The sequence below is a fragment of the Prionailurus bengalensis genome, chromosome D1 (genome assembly GCF_016509475.1).
Source record: "Prionailurus bengalensis isolate Pbe53 chromosome D1, Fcat_Pben_1.1_paternal_pri, whole genome shotgun sequence".
NCBI lineage: Eukaryota > Metazoa > Chordata > Mammalia > Carnivora > Felidae > Prionailurus > Prionailurus bengalensis.
In genome coordinates this window covers 9,441,071-9,455,515 of record NC_057346.1, presented here as the reverse complement: position 1 = coordinate 9,455,515, position 14,445 = coordinate 9,441,071, and the positions used below count along the sequence as shown (strand labels likewise).

At 41.4% G+C, this 14,445-nt stretch overlaps 1 protein-coding gene across 1 annotated transcript in view; it reads right to left on the bottom strand.

The window, feature by feature from the left end:
• The window catches only part of CD1H11orf53 (chromosome D1 C11orf53 homolog), a 28,225-nt gene extending 14,875 nt beyond the window's left edge, over positions 1–13,350 (bottom strand). The window contains exons 1-2 of the mRNA XM_043580703.1: positions 13,347–13,350; positions 12,091–12,200 (exon numbers count right to left, since the gene is read on the bottom strand). Of these exons, the coding sequence (XP_043436638.1) occupies positions 12,091–12,200; positions 13,347–13,350 (114 nt within the window). The remainder of the gene's footprint in view (positions 1–12,090; positions 12,201–13,346) is intronic.
• Positions 13,351–14,445: the final 1,095 nt, after the last annotated feature.

Sequence of the window (14,445 nt, the reverse complement as noted above, 5' to 3'; positions counted from 1 at the left end):
TACCCCTCAGGTCTAGGATGGTTTTGTAACGTTCTCTGACTAACAGCATGTAGCAGAGGGGATGATGTGTGCCCTTCAAACTCTAGGCATCAAGAGCACTTGCAGTTTCACCTTTGCTTGAAATCCTGCCTTACCATCTCCTCTTCAACAAGTCAGTCTCAGCTCCTGGAGCATGACCGACTGTGGAAGTGAATTCCATCACTCCTGCCGAGGGCCAGAACTGACTGCCAGATACGGGAAGGAGGCCATCTTGGACTTCCAACATGGTGGAACCTCTGGCTAAGTGCAACCGCCTGACTGAGCCCCGAGGAACATCCGGCCGACTCACAGGATTGTGAGAAAGAATACGTAAGTCTCATCACCTCCTAAGGTTAGGGTAGGTTCTCATGCAGCAATAAGTAGCTGATGCAGATGTGCCCAGGAAAAAGTAACTCACGGATGCCAATCCAGGCTAGATTATTCAATGTGGAGGCAGAGTGGAGGGGAGTTACTGCCTTGGGGAAAGGTGACTGAGCCCGTTATATTGTGGGAGATATTGGAGTCCTAGTTTCCAAGTGCATGGTACATACTCTACATATTTAATTGATTTAGTAAAAATGTATCACGTGCCTAGTATGCATCAGGATTGTGTAATTTCCAGAAATAAAAAGGATAGGGCATGGGTTCTGTTCTTAGGGAGCAAACAGTTTCATAGGGAAGACAGTTGCACAACTGTATAAATGGGGTTGGGAGGACTAGCATTTCATGAATATTTACTTCATGCCAGATTCTGTACCAAGCAGTTGACATACATGGGTGTGTGTTTCATCATTTTGATCAATGGCTCCTATTTTTGCGCTTTGTGTCTTCTGCTCTGCACTAAATGATTTGTGCAACATTATCATTAAATCCTCACTAATGAAATAGTTGGTTGTAAGTTATTATCTCTAGACTACAGACTGCAAAACTAATAGACGGTATAATGGACTTGTCCAAGGTTGCAAAGCCAGGGAGGGATGTAGCTTGATTTAGTGCAGATGGGGGGTGGGGGTGAGCATGAGGGCTGGGGGTGGAGGTGAGTTGCTGTCTTGGGGGAAGGTGACTGAAGACACTATATCGTGGGAGGTATCTGAGTCCAGTTTTGAAGGATGAAAGGAGATCAGTAAGCAGACAGGGTAAGGGGCATTGTACTTGAGGAGAAAAGCAAAGGCTTGAATGTGAGGCTAGCACGTCACAGACATGGAAATGTGTGCAGGAAGTGTGCAGAGAGAAAGCTGAAGAGAAGCTGGTGGAGGGTGTGGGAACCAGCTTATAAAGGGTCCAGTAGCACGCAATGGTCGTGCAGAAGTTCCTTAGCTATGCAGACGTAGTGGTAGTGGTATTGTAGGAAATTTAAACTGGTGCTGAAAATGATGGGTCAGAAATGGACGATGGGTGAGGGCAAGGGCTCTTGTAACTGAACAGAGATCCAGCGGTGAGGGTCTGATGGTTCTCCTTAGGGGAGGAGTGTCAGGAGGCCAGCAGGTGACTTTTTTTTTTTTTTTTTCCAAACTCTCTTTGGCTTTGTGTTAGAGCCTGCCTAGGGTTGATCCTCGCCGTGGGCGTGTTGAGGGCTGCTGGCCACCTGTCCCAGTTGTACCAGTTCCCAGGGCTCTTTCTCTCTTTTCTTCTTTGTCACCAACTTCCCCACTGATGCTTGGGTATAAAGAGGGGCCTGGCCCTTCTCCCTCATGCTGTACTTTCACAAAGCAAAAACCCCTACGTTCTTAAATGATTTGATAATATATTGTATAGATCCAATCCCGAAGCCAATAAAAATTTGTGAGGAAGGAATATTGACAGATGTATCCTTAAAAACATTTGCCACATGTCTACAAAGCCTAGATTACAGAGGAGGATTTATCTTGCAAAGAAACAGCTCATCTGGGTTTGCGCAGTTTGTTTTCATTATCACCAGCCTCTGGCAAAGTAGGTACCATGTAATCGATATAAAATGGAGAACATAAAAGGGTTAAATGATTTGCTTAAGGCCTTCAAATGTATAGAGTTAAAAGGAACACTAAAAGTCTTGTTGAGGTTCTTTCTTGGGGGAGGGGATTTACCAGGAGAACATTAATTTATGCATTTTTATAATAGTGCTTGTAAATACTGAAAACAGATTTTGATGTTCATTGACTTGTTGGCATAGCAACTTAATTTCTTTCTAATAAAGTGTCATAGAAAAATTCTGGAAGACTGTACATGAAACTCAGTATGGGAAACAGAACAAGGGGACTGGGTAAGCAGGAGAGGTCATGGACTTCTATTATTTACTTTATACCCTCTATTCTGTTTGAAAATTTACCATGCATCCTTTTGTAATTAAAACACCCAGTTAATAAAAGTTTAAAAATAGAATTCAGGTCCTTTCTTTATTGCAAATCTCAAAATTAAAAAAACAACAACTGTGATTCCAAGTGTCTTACATTTCTGGTGTATGGACTATTTTACGTCCTTGGGAGAGCTAACACAGTTATACAATTCCAACCTTCTGACAATTTCTTGAAATTCTACTGTTAAAACTCTCCTGCTTGGCACAAAACTATGTCCAGGCTGTCTCTGTGGGAAAGTGATTTCTGTTGCCTAAGTTACAAAAGGAAACACTTTTTTTTTTTTTTTTTTTTTTTTTTTTTTTACCCCCGGTGTGCCTTTGGAATGCTATTTGTATTTATGTAGCTAAGTAATAACAACGGCAGCCACTGGGATGCTCGTTGATAAATGGTCCTGCACACCATGGCCAGAACAGAATCTGCAGAACTTTAGCCCTTCCAGACGGACTTGCCATGGCGGTTTCACTGCAAACCTGATTATTTTTGCAAGCTGCATGAAAGAATTCACCACCAGGAAATATTTTAGATTCCGTGATAGTTAAGCAACAATAACAACAACAACAACAACAACAACAACCTCAGAACCAATAGAGCAGCTGAAAAAATAAGTTGCTTGCAAAAGGTCTGCCTTTATTATTATTATTTTTTAAGAAATTCTGCAATTGTGAAGGAGCAGGTGGTTGGGTGGAGAACATCCAGAGCCCTGGAAATGTGGTTCAGTTCTATAAACAAGTCAGGATAGTGGGCTAATTAAAGTCAGACAATGGGCTATTTTGAAAGGCATAGATCAAGCATTCATTCAAATGAGTGCCAAGGACATAATATGTACCTCTTGTATTCAAACATTGGCATTTTGAGTTTAGAAGGCATTGCCTGCTCAGAAAAAAATTTTTTTTCTTTTTTAATTCTTTCTGGGCTCATGAAGGGGGTTGGTTGGCAACGTTAACAAGCAATATGCAAAGCGCTGAGCTGTAAGAGGGAGCAAAAGGTTAGGGGCAAGACACTCCCAGGGTGGACCCTGATCACCTCGAAAACATTACAAATAAATGGAACATTACAAATAAATGGATCCGTCTGCTGGCAATTCAGAAAAAAAGTAGCAAGGGCAAGTGAAATGTACTTATTAAAGAAAAATTATAGTTTTCCTAAGAGATTTAGTAATCACCACAAAGAGAGCAAGTACTTCTAAAAAATAAGAAAAATAAAACACTAGCAAAGCAGAAAGACACACACTGGGTCATCCGATGGCCATCTGCTGTGTGCAGGCAACTGGGGAAATCTTACTGAAGTAAAGTCACATTGTAGAATGAGAGGTGACATAATTAGGAGAGTTTATTTTGAGAGAGAGAGAGCATGGGAGCGACAGGGAGAGAGAGAGAGAGAGAGAGAGAGAGAGAGAGAGAGAGAATGAATATCCCAGGCAGGCTCTGCATTAGTACAGAGCCTAACACGGGGCTTGAACTATCAAACTGTGAGATCATGACCTGAGCCGAAGTTGGATGCTTAACTGACTGAGCCACCTGGGTGTTCCAAAAATAATTTGTATAGTAAGTTTTAAGAAAGCAGGGAAGAGAGTATGGGTATTTCTTGCACTTTGTATGTCTTCAGAGCTTGGGACCACTGTCCAAATCGTACCCTTCTTCTAACCATGGATTCAATTTAACATATACATGCTCTGTTCTTAGATTTGACAAGACAGTGCTGCAGTGGCTGTGATTTCTTCCTTGAAGAAGGAGGGTGTGGCCAACTTCCTAAATTTAAAGCATGGATAATCAGTTCATAGTCTTATTTACAGCTGCTTCTTTCTTCTTTTGGCGTCTTCATTGTTGTAGCACCACCATTAGAATACCATAGTGAAGTGGCCCAAGATATAAATTGCCCAAGTTCTAGTAGGTTTGGGGCGGTATTTCTGGATTAAAATTAGATTTTGATATCAGTCAAGGCTTCTGTCTGTCTTTAGCATGGAATACTAAAAATTGGCTTAGTGTCTAGGAAATGAGACCATTGGTGGTCCCCTCTCTTCATCTTTTCCCATACTTTCATAACAAGTTGACAGCATAAGGAAATTACTCTCCCCTTTCCTTAGTGGCTATTATATTTGTTAGGAATATGCATAGGAGCCTTTAGTGTGTAAAACTATGGGAGACCGCATGGAAACTGGGAGAGCAACTAAACGGTGGATCACCAGGGACAGCAGGCCAACTCAGCTGGTGAGCTCTGCTTTTCCCCAGGTTCATGGATCTCTTTCAGCCCTCAAGAGGGAGCCAACAGGGTCTCTGCCTTCTCACGTGGTGGAGTGGCATTCTACATCCATTCCCAGGACCAAGCCAGGGGATACCAGCTTCTCAGGCAGCTAGATAATACTAAAGAAACCGCACTTCATTGAAAGTCATAGCAGGAGAGTAAGCGATAGGGAAGAAGAAAGGTCAGGGAGAAATGGGTTGGGTGAGGAAGGACCCAGGGATCTCCAGGAGGGCAGCAAAGGGTGCTGCAAGGTCAGATGGTATGCTGTGACTCCGGTTCAGGAAATGTTTTCCTCTTTTTATAGAGAGGGCCAGGTGCCATGGTGAGCCCAAGAGACCAGAGGTGCAGGAGTGGTGGGGAATGACAGGGAATATTATGGAAGCAAGTTCTAGGACAGAGCTAGAGATAGGTTCTAGAAGGAAATTAAGAACTTTTTGTGTCTAGTTCTTTCTAGGATGTCTGGGTGTCACAGGAAAGGAGAGTGCTGCTTCTGGTTCAGGCTGGGTGTGGCATCATCTAAACAACCTACAGAAGCACTGCAGGGATGGGCGGGTTGAGAGGGAGCAAAGGTCATGACCAAGACACAACATCATGTATGGAATCTGAAGCAGAAGCCCTGAGGCAAAGTGGTTATTCCAAAGCTAGTCCTTCCTTGGACCAGAAATGTAAATTAAAAAGGCAACAGGAAGCAATCCAACAAACCTGGGTCACATCTAAGCTCCATCACTTTCTACCTGACATTTACTCTTCTCATCTGAAAAATAGATGTGAGTGCCATCCTCTCAAGGCCACTGGGCTTCTTGTTGATAAATGACATATATTTTATTATCAATGACATATATTTTATTTTTAAAAAAAATTTTAAGGTTTATTCGCTTTTGAAAGAGAGAGACAGAGCACAAGTAGAGGAGAGAAAGAGGGAGACACAGAATCTGAAGCAGGCTCCAGGCTCTAAGTTGTCAGCACAGAGTCCAACACGGGACTCGATCTCACGGACCATGATCATGACCTGAGCCAAAGTTGGACGCTTAACCGACTGAGTCACCCAGGTGCCCCAATGACATATATTTTAAAGTATATAAGTGAAAATATTTATAAGTCTATCAGTAAATGATAATGATTATTATTAAAAATTCTCACCTGCCCCGGAGAGAACTGAGGTGACAGAAGGAGATCTGGGCTTTGAAGTCACCTCAACTGTCTCACCCATACTGATCTTTGACTAGATATTAAAGTTAGTGTCAGAACATTTGCACTGTGCATAATTGGTCTTGGGCTTTATGTGATTTCTCTGTTCCCGATTCCCTTGAAAACTCAACTTGCAAAGCTCTACCTGAACCAGAGGAAAGGAGATATATCTTTCTCAGAACAAAGAGGGGTTCAGCTTGGCTTTGGAAGTTGGGGAGAGGGTGTCAGTGGGTGGGACATGTTCTGAGGTCAGGAAAAGCTATCAAGTCAAATTGAATACTGAAATGGGAAGAATCTAACCCTCCCCTTCTACTCACAAGTACACTGAGGCCCAGAGAGAAGGAAGGAATCGCCCAGGACCACTGAGAGCCAGAAGGAGGGGTTGAAACAGACTGAGGAAGGAACTTTTCTGTTTTGATGTAAAAGAGATGTATTGGATGTGTTTTCCAAAGCTTCAGAGAAACCAAAGAGATCTTGAGATGCTATAATAAACAGTTGCCAATTCCATATATATATATATATATATATATATATATATATATATTTTTTTTTTTTTTTTAACACTTCACAAAAAATCCAAATGCAACTCACAGATATGGACATCCCAGTGTTTATACTCGGTGGTAACTGAAGTGTGCATGTGATTGATACTGCAAAACAGCAGCTGGATATATAACTAAACAAAACTCTAACTAGCAGTCTTGATCGAAAGGCAGACAGTTATGATGGATGGCGCTAGGCAACACACATCTGGCTCACAGAGGTTCGCCATCTCTCCATAAAGATCAAACACTTCCAATTACCCTATGCCATAAATGCACTATCTGGCACCCACTTACCTGCTGTTACTCCAAATTTGTCATCGATATGTACTATTGTCAGGCTTCTTCCTGTGTTTACAATGTTTTCCCTCCAGAAATAATTAGGACATATTGTGAACCAAGACACCCAGCTGACAATATGGCCTTATCCTATGTGTTCGGGGCATGGACATTTTATCAGCTCATTTAAATGTAAGGATTTAGGAAAATACACAAAACAAAAGCAATTGTAAGTAGTTATGATGTGGAAAGCAAACATTCGAGGTTGATGTGAAAGAATCATGACAAGTGGAAACAGTTAACTTTTGGTTTGTATATGTATAATACATAGAATTCAAAATATAATCCAAATCCATTTCCCACTTGGGATTTATCTCCTTAACATTTTCTTTAGTTCAGGCCTTCCAAAACACCTCAGAAGTCTTCATGTATTTTCCCTCGCATTTACGTAGAATATTAATTTAAAATAACTTTCATATCTATTTCCTTGTTGGTCCTCACTATAGCATATTTTGAGGAGTGAGCAAGAGAGTGATTAGGATGTCCATAAACCAATAAAACAGACTGAACAGCAGACCCTGATCCCAGGCTGTTCATAATCTCTTCCAAACTGCCTTGTAAGTCCCCATTCTGCGGCACAATTTTTACTGCAAACTGATCTCTGTTTCCTACTTAGTAAGTTGAAATTTTCCCCCTCATGCCAGCTGTTATGTACTCAAGGCTTTTAAATGAATCTTTATGATAGCTTAAGAAAAACTTGATTAGAAAGCTCAATAGCCTGCAAATTGTTCATTGGATTTCAAAGCAAAATGAAAAATTGTCGCTATGAGCCTCACTGCGTCTTCTTCTTAAATCCTTTTTTTTCTGTACTATAAATAACTGAGAGTTAACTAAATTTTGTGATGTTATTAAAATTTTTCAATGATTTGCTTTTATGAAACTCAAGTGAAATAGTGTAATTGAAAAAACATGCAAAAAAACCTACATCAAAAGTCTCATTATTTATATTTTTTGGTACTAGATGTGGGTGAATGGCTCACAGTTTAAATATTCTGCTAGAAAATGTAGGAGTGTGGTAAAGGATGACCCAGAAAGATTTGAGACAGAAAGAGAAAAACCATTATTTAAAAACAGATGTCCACAGTAATAGTGTGAAACCACAGGATCATGGCTAAGATGTATAGAAATGATTTTAGGTCCAGTCTTTGGTGAAAATCTCTTTGGTGAAAGGGATTTCTTTCTCTTTGATTCCTACTGCAAAGATGTGAAAAACATTAGAACATTTCACGGTATCAAAAACAGATGTTCTGGAAGGAAATTGCGGTAACGATGGACTAACACAGCCTATGTAAACTTATCAAAGTGTTGTCGCAAAGAAAAGAACACCAATTTGGGCATCAGATGGATACTTCCTAAGGGATACTTATCCAGAGGGAAGTAGCTTTCATCATATATGTGCATTAGCTTCCTAGGTCTGCGGTAACAAATGACCATAACCTGGGTGGCTTAAAGAGTCAGAAATGTCTATCAGTTCTGGAGGTCAGAAGCCCAAATCAACGTGTTGCTAGGTCTGTGCTCCCTGTAGGACCCTAGGGGAGAATCCATTCTTTGCCTCTTCCAGCTTTTGGTGGCCACCCACATTCCTTGGCTTATGGCTGCATGACTCCAGCCTCCTTACACACTGCCTCTTGCTCTTTTGTGTGTCTTCTCCTCTGTGCGTGTGTCTCTCTCAAACCCTCTCTTAGAAGGATGCATGGGATTGCATTCAGAGTGACGCAAGACAAAATCTACTTGGATAATCTGAGTAAGTGCCTACTCTTAAGATCCTTAACTTAATCACATGTTTTGCCACATAAGGTAACATTCATAGGTTCCAGCGTTTTGATGTGGGATCATTGGGAGGGTCCACTTTTTGGCCAGCACACTCTATGGTAAAACCGCATGGTAGGGTCTCCAACCTCCTCAAGTTAGCCTCTGATTGGTTATTACCCATGCTGTCAGTAGCCAAGTTTGAACATGGTCTTGTTAGGATGGCTTCCCTAACCAAACATATTCAAGATATTCAACCCAGAGCTGCCTAGTGTATTGGTGTGAAAAAGAGAAGGTAGGCTCAGAATCATCCATCCAGTTAGAACCCCAAGTGCCCACCAGCAATGTGATTCTCCATGATTCCTGCTGAACAGGTTAGCATTTGCAATGAGGACAGTAATAGGACCTCTAAGGAATACGGTGTCTTTCTTGAGATACGCAGATATTCTAGAATAGTGGTTGACAGATGAACGGTAAAATCAATTCATGGAGGTAACTTAAGCCCAAATAACCATATTTTGGGAATATAGACATTTAATTACCCCAATTTAAGAGGTCATTGGAGTAGAGGATACGAGTAATACACTAGTGTTGAGACCCAGGTAAAAATATATGCAAACCTGTAGACAAGGCTAAGTTCATGCAGCCTATGCATTTGGTACCTGAGAGTAAGTACCAGAATTAGGGCGGGTTTGCACCTTTCCTGTCCTAGAAATTCTTTCTCGATGATATATTTTCCTATATTTTGATTTTCCTTGTCTGAATATGCTATGGTCTGAATGTTTGTGTCTTTCCAAAATCCATATGTTGAAATCCTAATGCCCAGTGTGATGGTATTAACAAGTGGGAGGTGAGTAGGTCATGAGTGTGGAGCCCTCACGAATGGGATCAGAGGCCTTATAAAAGAGCCCCCAGAGAGTTCCTTAGACCCTTCCTTTACATGAGGGCATAATCAGAAGTCAGCAGTCTGCAACCCTGAAGAGGGTCCTACCATAATCTAGCCATGCTGGCACCAAAAACTTGGGACTCCCAGCCTCCAGAAGTCTGAGAGATAAAATCTAGCTGTTGATAAGCCACCCAGGCTGTGGTGTTTGTTACAATAGCCCAACTGGACTAAGACAACATGAATCAGGGACTGTTCTACCTCAGATCCCAGTGATCTGTCCCTTTTAAATGTTGAATCAGGAGCCAGAAGACCTGCCATTTGCTAACTATGAAGCCTGAGAACAATCACTTCCCATCTCTTCTTCTCTTCACTGTTTCCATCTGTTCAATGGGAAACCATGTGAATATCAATCTCACAGAGTTCGTGTGTCTGTCCGATGAGACGACATATGAAGAGGTGCCTTGTAAACTGGACTGTAGTCTTCCTAGCATGTGGCTATGCTCCTGGTCTTTCGTCTTTAGTCTGTCTTATATACATATTTTAAATAAATTGTATTTATTTTGAGAGAGAGCACACCTGAGTGGGGGTGGCGCGAGGGGCAGAGAAAGAGGAGAGAGAGAATCCCAAGTAGGCTCCATGCTGTCAGCACAGAGCACGACGGGGCTGGAACTCACGAACCGAGACATCATGACCTGAGGTGAAATCAAGAGTCAGACGCTTAATAGACTGAGCCACCCAGGTGCCCCTAGTCTTATATTTTTTAAATGGATACACAGATTTTCTTCTCTACCAGGGTTTTTGGTGTTTAATGACATAGACCATGTATTATGTGTTTCTTGTATCCACTTTCACTATAACACTTTCAGTGTCACAGGGCCAACAGCAATAGCTCAACAAATTGTAATCTGGGTGGAGATAAGAACCTTGGCTGTGTGAGCGAACCCCTGCTCTGTACTCTATGGTAAAGTTCTCAACCTCTGGCGAGCAAAGGAATCGGCCAAGGGGCAGGTTGAAAAATGACCATTCCTTGGCTCCCGTCCAATATCTCTACGTTTATATACATGGGACGGGACAAGGAATCTGCAGTTTAAAATGAAATCAAACAATATGTTTACTATGAATTGTGTTTATATTGTTATAGCACTTAGAGAGTAAAAACATCTAAAATTAAAGAAAACATACTATTTGATAGTCACAGATCTCGAGCAAAAATTTTTAGGTAGTTTTAAAAAGAAGAATATATTTATATATACCATTTGGAAATACTATGATTTCTTGTTTTTTTTTTTTTTCTTCTTCTGTAATTCTGTCTGGGATAGTGCCTTATCTTTGTATGTATGTCTTGATGATGATGATGATGCCAAGGAGTGAGTTATAGCCTCATGCACACTGGGCAGATACAGTATCTGTTCCTTGACTATGTTTTAACATCACTGTGATTCCTGTCTTCCCAATGCCTAGAACGCCCATTAGGTTTCACAATTCTGACTATAGCTGTGGCCAAGCCATCCACATTACTTCCACAAAGCTGTGGTTCATTAGAAGAGACTCTGAATTCTCTCTCTCTCTCTCTCTTCCTTTCTTGATATGAAATTGGCATGGATATTTGTAACACACACCCCAGATGACTCTAAGCAGCCACTAAGAAACACTGTACTAGGAATAGACAAGGAGCCGATGATTTTGATTTTCTTTTCGTCAGCTAAGCTCCGTTTGTTGCACCAGAAGAGAGGATGTGGTTTAAAATAAAAGAAGACAGAAGATGTGCAGTGAAAGCTCTTGGATGGGAGGAAATAGGATCTGGAGTTGGTTCATTTGAAACATGTCCCAGAAATTTGATCCCCGAGCAGTGTTGGATGCAATGCCCATATCCTGAGCAGCCACAATGGAAGAACCGGTACCCATTGTGTACCAGCCCCTGTGCTGGGCGCTGTACGTCGTTACCACACTTGCTCTCATGTCCTGCATCCAGCAACGCACGACAGATGCCTGACATTCATGTTGTTACATTTTGCCAATAGACTAAGTGATTATAAACCCATCTTGCTAGCTAATTGCTATTTCCACTCTAGGAGCATTTTTGGAGATCTGGGTGCAACTACTTAAACATTTTAAGTGCAGGGTAGAGCTATTTATGAAGACACGGATGGCAGATAGAGAGGTTTCAGACTTAAGACATCTCCAACTCGGATATTTCCATCTGATTTTGCTATAGGGAGGGTTTTTCTAAGTTGTCTCCATCAGATTTAGAATAACGTGTCGATGAAGATTAGCATTGTCCCCACCAGCTAAGCCTTCATTAATTCACGATTGGGAGAAATGAAAAAGTCAGGACATATCATCCATTCTTTGCCATGAGCTGAGACAGCCAGCCAGTAAGTTTACAGAGCTCTCCAGGTTTTTGCCCATGGGTTGACATTTGTACCCCAATATATATTTTTTAACGTTTATTTATTTTTGAGAGACAGAGAAAGACAGAGCAGGAGCAGGAGAGGGGCAGAGAGAGAGGGAGCCATAGAATCTGAAGCAGGCCCCAGGCGTTGAGCTGCCAGCACAGAACCCGACGTGGGGACTGAACCCACGAACCGTGAGATCATGACCCGAGCTGAAGTTAGATGCTTAACCGAATGAGGTACCAAATAATGTTAATAATGGTAATTATATAGTGTGTACTAAGTAAATGAGGGCTTTGCCATTGAGAATATGAGACTCAAGAGGAAAGAGCAGAGATAACTAGCTTTCAAAGAGGACTGAGGCCCCCAAAGACTTCAGAATGAATTAAATCGAGACTTACATTAAATCTTGAGTTACTTGTCTGCCTGGATCGTTTTTCCGCCAGCAAGTCTTTGACCGTGTGCTTCACTCTCACACCTTGATACACGCGTTTGCTGTAGTCTCCTGTGACTTAAGCAAATGGAATAGTAACAATCAAATGTGGATAGAGTAATAGGTTAACCTCCCCAGGGACGCATTCAAGGCCTGACAATTGTGACACTCTTTGCTCACTGCAATGATAGACTTCTTGAATTTGCAGTGGCTCCAAAAGAGGACGTTTAGTCTTCCTTCCTTGATAGAAACTCATCCAAGTTCTGTGTAGGCAGAAAAAGCTCCCCCCTATTCCATCTTCTACGCAACAGCTCCTCAAAGTGTCCTCTTTTTTGTACTCTGACTTGTCAAGATTTATTCTGGGAAGGCTTATAATTTATGCTTTAATTGCAAGACAGGAATCAGATGCAACTTATTACCTGATGCAAAAGTTAGATTTGCATGCTTCAGTTTATGGAGTGACAGTATTCTTGCCGTATTGTATTTCTACCTGATGTGGGTGAGCAGGTCACCTGGACTGTTTTCAGATTGGGTTCCTGAGAAGAAAATCATGTGTTCCTGTTTACTGCACTAAATTAAGCAGTTTTTATTTTTGAAAATACAGTCTTTCGACACGGGGAGTTGCTGCTTTGAAACTAGGTCAAGGATAAGGGAAGAGTCGTTCATTCATTCAACAGATATTTATTAAGAACTTACTACAAGCACCCACTGAACATATTACAGTGCTCAGTAATTTACCTGCATTATTTCACTTGAGCCATTTTAAAAAGGAAGGACCTGAAGTCTGGGGCTCAGTTATCTGCCAAGGTCTCATAGCTGCTAATAAGCCATAAGAGCTGGGATCCAGACGTGGGTCAGATTCTAACCCTAACAACAGGAAAAATTAGTTGTTTTTTACCATGAAGAAATTACAGAGAGATAACAGACTATAGAGAAAAATGTGTCCCCAAGGTTCTGAAATTGACAACTCTGTTTCTGGGGATAGTGAGTTCCTTGTTAGCGAGGACGGTCAAGCAACGGTAGAAGAACCTTTTGTTTAGTCAATTGGAGAAAGCATTCAAGCAATACATCGTAGTTAAACTGCAGGAATTATAAGATATTTTGTAAGTCTGAAATCACTGTTCTATTGTAGGTTGGATAGTTTCAATTCATTTTAGTCGAGCTGTTGCTGGTGTATTAGCAATGCCACCTGGATTCGGTATCAGTGCACTAGGCAGGATGTACCCATGTGTACGCACATGTATACACATATCACCAAAAATATTCTCTCATCTGCTTAAACTGGTAGATAGTCTAGGATATATTTGACTTATGAGTCAAATACCATCACAAGGAGAATAAAAGGAAGGAAGAAAGGAAAAAATAACACAATCCAAACCAAAAGCAGAGTGACCCATGGGATGGAAGAGGTTGCTGGCCCAAAAAGCAGTGCCTACGTGATCACATGTTACTCTAGTCACTGCAGCGGGACAATCGTAACCTCTCAGGCCCATTTTCTTTGTCTGTAAAATCTCTCTGCAGCGTTTTATAAGACAGGCATATGAAAATATGCCAAACTATTAAGTGTTATACAAAATGCCTATACAAAATTAAGAGGAAAAAAAAATCTAGGTTCCAAGGCAATGTATCATTTAGTTTAAATGAAGCCACCACACAAATGATTTCAGCAAAATAAAGTTATTTGAATGGTCCTTTCAGTATAATTTTAACAGGGTCTAATTTTGGCCTATATATCTTTTACTTAAAGAGGCTTGAAGTACTTTCAAATCAGCCTCCAATTTAAAACTTGATGACTTTATGTTTGTTCCGAAGGAAACTAAGCTCTGATTCTAGAGTGTATGCTTCGCTTTTGGAAAAGCCTAAGGCTACATTTACTCATCAATGATGCATTGAAGTATTTCCTGTGTGTCAGGTGTCCCGTCAGAGCTGGGGATGCAAAAGAATTTGCTATCTAGTGGGAGGAGAGAGGAGCTTAAAAAATAATTGTAATGCAAATGTGCTAAGGGCAACAGCAGAGTCACGCCTAGGATATTCAGAAAAACACAGATGTGTCAATTCCTTATGAGGGCGGGGAGGGACTGGGAGGGCAGGGGACAGCACAGGCTGGAGGGATGCTGCGTAGTGATAGGAAGGTGGGCAAGAGTATTCCAGACATTGAGGACCACAGGGGCAAAATCCTGGAGGCAGGAACAGAGCAAGGTGTGTGAGGGAGTGAGGGAGGGAGGCCAGAAGAGAAAAGAAACAGCCTCAGTCATGAAGCTTCTGGTGGGCAAAGGAGTTTGGACTTCATCCTGTCGGCAAAGAATCAATGGAGGCTTTTAAG